At 31.5% G+C, this 10,052-nt stretch overlaps 1 protein-coding gene across 1 annotated transcript; it reads left to right on the forward strand.

Annotated features, from left to right (window-relative positions):
* Positions 1–7,888: 7,888 nt before the first annotated feature.
* Positions 7,889–9,028, forward strand: LOC126886178 (uncharacterized). The gene has a single exon (XM_050653031.1). It carries the CDS (start codon positions 7,889–7,891, stop codon positions 9,026–9,028), a length of 1,140 nt encoding a protein of 379 aa, XP_050508988.1.
* The last annotated feature ends 1,024 nt before the right edge of the window (positions 9,029–10,052 follow it).

The following is a 10,052-nucleotide window of genomic DNA, read 5'->3' on the forward strand; positions in this document are numbered from 1 at the left end:
ACTTGGCCATTCCTTGTACATTTTGGAGCAAAAATTAAAATCTCGACAGGTCTATAGTATTATAGAATCATTGTAAATATTTTTGAATAGGGAAACTTCTATGTGATCATAATTTTGTCAATAAAATACTACCTTATATTGAAAAATATATTTTTTTTGCAAAAGCTTTTAATTTTTATGTTTTAACAACTTCAAATATAAAAGAGTTAAAACTTTTAATGAAGACAATATAGAGTACTGAAATAGGTGAACAAAATTACATTTACTTTTTCTTTTAGAGGAATTATAAAGAAGTGAATAACTTACGTAATAAAAACGTTCTGCTTTTGATTAATACCTCGAAAAGGTAACACTGCCTTAAAATTAATTGACCATTTCGTTTTTTACAAGCAGTTACAGCACGAATTTCTCGAATAGGAGGTATATTTTATTGTTTTGTGGCAAAAATTTATCAAAGTATGTTTAAAGTTTTTTTTTATAATTTTTATATATTTTTTAACATAATTTAACAATTTTAAAAATTGTATTAAAACATACAGAAAATTTTATTAAATTATGAATATTTTGATCTTTAAAGCTTCGAACAAAAATAAAGAAAAATACGAATTTTATATCACTTTAACAAATTGCGAGGTCACCTTTTTAATAGTGAGTTTGTGACGGGTAGTAATTTCAGAAAACACAGGTTGAAAATAAAGTAACTATATTAGTCCTGTCGCCAGGGGGGGGTACAACGGCCTCCTTAATTCAGATGGACTTACCCAAGTTTTTTTTATGTATTTTGACCCGTAGAACACGAATTTTTTGGGTAACAGTTGATCCGGATATCGATAAGATTGTTATAAACCAAGGAGTTGAGGAATCACATAACAGCGATTTCTCGCAAGACAAAACATTTTTTTGTATTTTTTGAGTCATTCTAACCAAAAAATGTTCCTACAAATTTTTTCGGTGGATGCATAGTTTTCGAGATAAACGCGGTTGAACTTTCAAAAAATCGAAAAATTGCAATTTTTGAACCCGAATAACTTTTGATTAAAAAATAAAATAGCAATTCTGCTTACCGCATTTGAAAAATCAAGTCAAATTATATCGGTTTTAATTATTTGTATTGATAAAAATTTATTATTTTATTGTTAAAAAAAGCTATAAAAACCTAGTGCTTGAGTGATGTTTTCAATGATTTCTCATTTAAAATCGAACGAGTAGGTAGAAGAGGTAAAAGTGCAAGAGGGGCTATTTCTACGTAGCATGCATTAAAACGCATGTATTAGGCACGGGAAACACTATGTGTTTATAGCTTTTTTTAACAATCAAACAATAAATTTTTGGTAATGCAAATATTCAAAACAGATATAATTTGACTCAAACTTTTAAAGGCGGTAAGCAGAATTGCTATTTTATTTTTTATTCAAAGGATATTCGGGTTAAAAAATTGCAATTTTTCGATTTTTTGAAAGTTCAACCGCGTTTATCTCGAAAACTATGCATCCTACGAAAAAACTTGTAGGAACATTTTTTAGTTAGAATGACCCAAAAATACAAAAAAATGTTTTGTTTTGCGAGAAATCGCTGTTATGTAATTCCTCAACTTCTTTGTTTATAACAATCTTATCGACATCCGGATCAACTGTTACCCAAAATATTCGTGTTCCACGGGCTAAAATACATAAAAAAAACTTGGGTAAGTCCATCTGAATTAAGAAGGCCGTTGTACCCCCCTGGCGACAGGACTATATACATGATATTTATATACAGTTGAAAAATTAAAAGTAACAAAATAAAATGCACCCTTGATGGATGTCTGCAAAAGAAAAATAAAATTACATATATTTATTACTATCAAATGAAAATATCCTTACACTTAACTCCACTGTAAGGCACAAACAGTCCCACAATCAAAATATTAATAATTATATGGACACCTATATTAACCTCCGGTCGGAGCTGGTAGTAGCTGTTCACTCCACGGATCCCGTTAAATTACGAGTTGCGGATCTCTTTACTACAGAGTTGCATCACTCAGGTTGGCCTATCTGTTCACTACACTTTCTGGCAAGGAAGTCTAGAGCTTGGTCGCCGCAAGACTGTGACCTCAAGCCTCTCTTATGCTTAAGCTTAAGCCTCTCTTTATATGAAAAATCAATTTTAGATTATTTAAAGTGCTTATTTTAGACCGAGAATAAATCTGCAAATTTTTAATTTTCTTGCGGACGTACTATTGCAAAATTATTATTCAAAATCTATTAAACCAATCCTAACAAAATGTAGCACACGTCTCAGTCATATAGTATAATTTTTCTAGGGGAAATGCGAAGGTTGCGTATTATGTTTAAGGGCACGAGAAAATCTAAAGGAAAAAGTAGCAAAAACTGTAGCACAGTTTTCTCTGTGCTACAGGTAATAATAAGGGTACAAAAATAAAAACTTTTAATATTTTTTATATTTTATTAAATAACCAATTAAGTACAAGGTGTGCGACTGGTGTATATCGTGGTTATTGATAGAATGAATATCCTAAAGTGATTCCAGTAAAACAGTAGACCGCTATGACCGATGTCCATTATGGTCTGTTTTTCGACAGTAGTTCTCGCCTCGAATAATATTTGCATTCTTGTTAGCTTGGTATAGCATTTACAGTCAAAGTATAGTTAAAGTAATGAAGCTGAAAATAGGACAAAACCTCGCAATTTTTACAGAATGAATCGATTTGCTTGAAAATTTGAGACTAGGTAGTGGATAGTCCAAGGATCAAAATCTATATTACGTCAAAAGGCGCTTTTACCATGGGGTGGTTGCCACTCCATCTCGGGGGTGTAAATTTTTATTATATTTTGACCGTAAGAGTTGGTAAAAATATTCATTATAAGCAAAAAACGTTTAAAAACCATTTAAGGCAAAAATTTAGTGAGCTATTGACAATTAAAACTTGTAATATCAAGCAAAAACCAGCTTTACCAACCCTTTCAATACCACCTCTTTTTGTGACTGAGAATTTTAAAATGATTTAATATTAATAGCTTTATGGATCGTGTAAAAACCTACAAAATTCTTTTCTAACGAACTTTCTAAGATAAAAAATAAAAAGTTACGGCTAAAAAATCTATATATTATTTGAAAAAAAAAGGAGAAATCCAATTGGAAGCATAATAATGTAAGTTATCAATGGTTTTAGTCATTGGCCTTATTTATTCTTCTTTATTTATGTATTACTAATAGTTCCTAGAAGTTTGACTGGCTTAGATTAGTGTTGCCCAAAATCGGTCTTGGTCTTGCAGTCTTGGTCTCGTTCTTGCATTTTTGCAAGACCAAGACCAAGACCAAGACCGCTTTATTTTAGCAAGACCAAGACCAAGACTGACCGTGCAAGACTTGAGCAAGAACAAGACTAAGCCTGCAAGACTCTTGCGTCTTGCAGTTAGGATTGAGTGTCGTTTTAGGGAATATAGTAGTTCGGGTATATGCTTAGAGACTATGAGACGCAAAAAAAGGTAAAAAAAAATTGGAAAATTGGACTTATGCGCATTATGAACAATACAATAAACATACATAGCGAATCAAAATATACATTAACCCTCGTAAGGCGGTGCGGGGTGCAACCGCACCCCAGACCTCGTTTTTCTCACCTATCTTTTTTAATAATTTTTTTTGATTTTTGTCCATTTTTTTATTCGCATTAAATTCAATTCTAAACACATTACACCCATTGCAGCATCTAAAAAGTTTTACGTTTACGTGATTTTTTAGAAAAATGGTGTTCCACTTGGAGCTAACAGAGCTACGGGACAAGGTCGGTGTTACTTATGTCAAAGAAAAAAGACCGAAAGTCCCGACATAATTGTATTTTGTGTAAAAACTTTGTGTTGGTCACTCTGTGAAAAATTTCATGTGTTTATCTTGCAACGAGAATATTTTTTTTAAGAAGAAATGGGTACTTTGTTTGTAACATTATGTTTCATATTATAATAAACAAGTCATAATTATCTTTCAAATCAATTTTACCGACGTTCACATATAAAAAAATGGATATACAGATGGGGTGCAAATGCACCCCGCACCGTTGTTTACGTAAGAATCTAAGCACCGCTTTACGAGTGTTAAAAGAACACTTGACATATTTGAGGGGTCCGGCAGTAAAAAATGGTAAGGGACAGTAAAGAAGTTTTGAGTTTTGAAGTACATATTGAATTTTGAAAAAAATATTCTTACATTTTTTACTAAAAAATATAAGAGTATGAAGCATGTTAAAACTAGCTGAATATGTTGTTAATACGTAGGCAAAATATGGAAAACCAAATATTTTTTTATAATGATTAATTAGAGAAAAGTATGAAAATATGAACTACAACTTAACGTTGTTTACCTAAAATATTTGAAATAGTTTAACGTAACGTGTTAAGTGGTGTTGACTTAACATAATTTGGTACGTACTAGGAATTCATTTTAAATTTAGATACCATTTGTGGTAAACAGTTGGAATCAATTCCCAAAATGATTTTACATCTTTCAGGTTTTCAAAAACGTTTAAATAAAAATAATATAGCTCTGGAGAGAATTTATTTTCATGTTTGCAAGTAAAAAATGTTAAGTTTTAATGCAAAGTGAACGTGAATGTAAACAATGTTAAGTACAGTACAACCTCGTTAATCCGGACCTCGTTCATCCGGATGTCCGGATTATCCGGATCAATCCGGAATGAAAAAATAAAAAAAAATAATTTTGATGGTGAAACATTTACGTTATCGTGTCGCATTGAAACGTCACACAAAATTAAAACAAAGGAAGATCAATGACTTTTTTGTAAATAAAAACTAATGCTGGCGTAGATCATATAGGGTGTAAATATAGTACGTTATCATTTCACATGTAGTTTTATTAACCTTATTATATTTCCGGATTATCCGGATTTTCGATTTACCGGATCGCTTCCGGTCCCAGTTAGTCCGGTTAAACGAGGTTGTACTGTACATCCCTTACCATTTTTTACTGGCGAACATTTATTCTAAGAATATAAAGAAATTGTCTTTTTTAGAGAAACTTGACCAAGCTTCACTAAATACTTGAAATTTAGGATCTTTATCTGAGTTGCAATCATCGTAGCTCTCAGAATTGTCACTGTTAACAGCAAGAAATCCATTTAGATTTGAACAACATGCATTATCATGGACACATAACATTATTTTCATGCTTATGCATGTCCCTTACCAAATTTTAAGAAATTAATCTGGCTGGATCTATTATTAGGAGGATAACTAAGTAAAATTGTCTGCTTTGCCATGTCCCTTGCCATCTTTTACATACTATTTCGCGAAAAATCAAAATTTGTCCCTTATCATTGTTTACTACCGAGCCCCTCATTTATTTGACACGTACTCAGAGGTCATAATAAATTTGTACAATGTAAAAATAAAATATTTTATAATACATTCTCTTTTATATAGCAGACGACGCCTTCGCTCTGAAATTCATTGTCATTGTCTGGATTTTGAGAATAGGTCCTTTCATAAAATAATCTTGTGTTTTGACACCGACAGTAATAAATATCCTTTTGAAACTTGTTATGATGTCACCAAAGCTGATATAATACGACACCCACTTGATTGTTTTTCCTTATCAGTTTAAAGACTAAAGACTATCGTAGGTATATAAACTTTTTGCAGAGTGTGCAATTATATCAATGGGTCAAACAAAATACCATTCTAGACAATAATGTTCTTTAATACAGTCAAGTTTATGCCATTTATTGGATTTTTTGTGTGTTTAACCATGTTTTTAGCACATGTAAGGTTATTAAATGCAAATGTTTATTAAGAAACAGACTGACTCCCGTGGGACATCGTAGATAGCTCAGTTAGTGCTATAGGCAGGGATAGTTTAGATTTAGATCGTGAGTTCAAACCCCACCCGATGTGAGTTGTTTATACATTTATTAATTTGGTTGGTTTTGTAACTAAGGGAACAGAATCATGAAAATTGGAACGAAGGGGTTTTAAAGAGTGATCTATTTAATGAAAATATTTTCATCTATTTCCTACTCCGGTTATATCGGAAGTTGCTTATAACTTCATTTTTTTGAATTTTTTTGAATGGGACACCTTGTATATTTTTACTTACATTTTTAAATTCTCCTCGATGTCTTCGTTGTTAAAATGTTTTGTAATGTTATATAAGGTAGTTTAAAAGAGAATTAAATTTTTTTCTTAATTTCGCAGCAATATTCACACCCTGTAGAATTGTAGTAGTGTGACATCCAAAATTATATTTATGTTCAGATGATTTTTCATATAATCTACTATTGTTAAGAATTGTTAGTATACCCCATTCCACGAATATAGGTACGACTCTCTTGGATTATCGCGACAACGAATATTTTACTGTGCAAAATATGAAGGACGAAAGAAAATTGCAAATAATATTGTTGTTTATTGGAGTAATTATTAGAGCAAAATACTTTCGTACTTCTTATGTTGCATACTAAAATATTCGTCGTCGCGATAGTCCAAAACAGTCGTATATTCGTGGAATACATCATATAGCTAATTTTTTACTTTTAGAATACAGGGTTGGTCGAAACTCGGAATGAGTATTTTCTGAGTTTGATTAAATGGAGCACCCTGTATTTTAGTATTGTAATGATATAATATGGTACTTTTTTATTTCTTAAGCATTTCCTATACCTAACTGCTTTAGTTTGTGAGTTATTGGTGATTCAAGCCAAATATTATTTGCAACAAAAAATATGTGAAATTTCATTAGGTTGGCCGTGAACATAAAATGTTCGCAAATAATTCAATAACAAATAATTTTTCGGAAATAGATACATATTAATCTAGAGTCTAATCTAGTCTAGAGTCTAGAAGTCTAGACTGATCCTAAAAATTACCAATAATTGTTGAGCTATCAAAATACCTACGTAAAGTTTTTTTCAGCTAACAAGCCGCTTTGCCATTAAAAGCTGATAAGTTTGATACTAGCGGAGCAGATAATCGGCGATATATTTTACACTACCTTTGTGAATAACATTTTACTGGTCTGTTGTTTCAATCAGCACTCCTCAACAAGTTATCGTTTATTGGTTTTAATATTTTTTTGCATTAGTACGAGTACGGAATATTTATTTAAACAGTGAATTTATTACATGTTACTTTTTTTTAATTTCTTCTGAGGTAGTAGGTTTACCCAATAATCAAAGTTATGCCTTTACAAGAACATATTATTTGAAAAATAAGGAGTATATACCATATGTCACAATAAATGCAATCTTCTTTATTCACACTTTAAAAATTTGTTTAGTGTGTATGTATTTCTTAAAGACACACAATCATTGAAAAATGATTCATGCTATTTAAAAATATATTTCTGTTAACGACACTGTTATCGACTAAGTAGATCAAATTCAAACTTGTCATCAAATTACACTTCTGTGTATAGTGTGTATCGTTAAAAATTAATGAATGGTCGTGGGTTGTATTGGTGTTGTTTAATACATAATAAGCAAAAATCTTATTTAAAACATGCCAATGGTTTTTGCAATCACAATCAATGCAATGTTTATGCCTGTTATTATAGCATTGGCTGTTAAATAATTTTTATTCGATTGTTTCGTCTGTTGTACAACCCTCGTCCTTTTTAGGGTGTAGTAGTTGTATATAAGTACATACCTATTTTTTTATAGTAGTGTAGTGAAGCGGTACTTCAAAGTAAAATGAATAATTTGGAGAAACGTAGAGTGTTGTCTCCAGAAGAACGGCGTTTAGTTCTGAAAGTCGAAAGTTATTTCAATTTGGAAAAAAATAATATGGGTCCATTGACATCTGTTATGGTAGTTTAGAAACGCATATGCGATGCTTGCGGTATCTCAGAGAGGACATTCCGAAGAATTAATAACATGAGTGAGGATGAAATAAATAAAGTAAGCAAGAGAAATCGTCGACATCCAAAATCTTTAGATTTGCACCAGTCAGTTAAACTTGAAATTAAAAATATTATATACAATATGTATAAAGCCAAAGAACATGTAACAATTAGTGCTGTGTTACAAAAAATTAAAGACAAGGAACTGTGTGATATTAGTTTAACAAGTTTGTGGAGAGTGCTGAAACATTTAGGTTTTCGATATAAAAAGACAAATAATAGACAAGTATTGTGTGAACTGTCCAATGTTGTTTCAAAACGGTGGCATTTTTTAAGAAAATTCATGAACAATAAAACGTCTGATAGTCCGAGGCAAGTTGTATTTTTAGATGAAACTTGGATTTTCGCTAAAGGAAATATGTCAAAATCATCCTGGCAAGATGGCACCACGAAATGTTATTCTTCTAATCGTTCCAGTAATGGTAAACGCTACATTATACTTCATGCTGGAAATGATGAGGGTTTTATTCCGGACGCTAGTTTAATTTTTTCGTCCACAAAGAATACAGGTGATTACCATGGAAATATGGATGCAAATATTTTTGAAGAATGGTTTGAAGAAAATTTGTTGAAAAAATTGGAGCGACCATCCATAATAGTGTTGGATAATGCATCCTACCACTCCAGAGTAGAAGAGAGATTTCCTTCAAGCAGCTGGACAAAAGAAGAAATACAGTTGTGGTTGACAGAAAAGAAAATTTATCACAGTGACATATTTTTAAAAGTTGATTTACTTCAAAGGTGTGGAGAGCACAAAGTTCAAAAGAAATTTGTTACTGACCAAATGGCTCTTAAATATGGCCATGAAGTTCTTCGACTTCCGCCCTACCATTGCCACTATAATGCAATTGAGTTAGTTTGGGGTATAGCCAAAAATTTTTATGATAAACATGCGTCCAAAACAACAGATGACGCTAGCGTTCTTAGTTTATGGAAAGAATCGCTAGAACAAATAAAAGCAGTACAATGGCAAAATTGTATTAGACATACGGAAGACATAATCGTTAAGTCTTTTCAAACCGAGCGAGTTATAGACGAGGTCCGGCCTCTAATTATTCGGATAGACAATTCAGATAGTGACGACTCTGATAGTGAAATATCAGACAGTGAATAGGACAAATCGTTTGCTAAAAAGAAGTGTTTCAGGAATTCAATTCGGACTTGCAAAGCGGTGTGTTTTAGTTAAACGATAAAGTACCTTCGGTGTAATTACTGGACTGCATACTCTCAATAGCTTCGGTATTAATTACTGGACTACACGTGTTTAAACCTTTTGTTTTGTTGAAAACTCGGAAGTGATTTAGTGCCAATTTGTTTCAAGGTTATATTTAATACAGTGTCTGCAGAAACTAAAGTCTTGGATGTATTTTATTCAAATTTGGACATACCAGCAACTTGGCAAGTATTTTCCAACTTTACTGCATGCAAAGCAATTCGTATAACTTTCACTCTACGCAAAATAGAGATTTATAGAGATCTTCATGAACATTTGATGTCGACAAATAATTTCGAGTAATCGAAATATTCCGTCCCACTTTTTTTAGCACGCCCTGTATATACATATTATAATCATTTTATTTGCCTTGATACAGTAAAATCCAATATTATTACTGAACATAAAATACAGGAAATTAAATATTTTTACTTTTCAAGCGATAGGAATTAAATATTAACGCCCCACTGTTTGAGGCCCACTGATCATATCTTAATTAAATACCGGCCGTCATAGGGTAAAAGGACTTTAGTTAAGATTGTTAGTTCGATTAACAATTAAGCACAAATTAAGGCAGTTAGGTATCGAGAATGCTTAATAAATAAAAAAGTACCATAATAAATTTCATTTCATTACAATACTAAAATACAGGGGGTTCCATTTAAGAAAACTCAGAAACTATTCATTCCGAGTTTCGACCAACCCTGAATACCAAATTCAACATTTAGCTACACTAATAATTTTTAACAATAGTAGACTATATTAAAAATCATTTGAACATAAATAAAGTTTTTGATGTCAAATAACCAATTCTACAGGGTGTGAAAACTGCTACGAAATTAATAAGAAAACGTAATTATCTTTTAAACTACCCTATATGATATTACAAAACCTCATATTTCAGAAAGAAGATATGGAAGAGAAT

The sequence above is a fragment of the Diabrotica virgifera genome, chromosome 6 (genome assembly GCF_917563875.1).
Source record: "Diabrotica virgifera virgifera chromosome 6, PGI_DIABVI_V3a".
Classification (NCBI taxonomy): Eukaryota; Metazoa; Arthropoda; class Insecta; order Coleoptera; family Chrysomelidae; genus Diabrotica; species Diabrotica virgifera.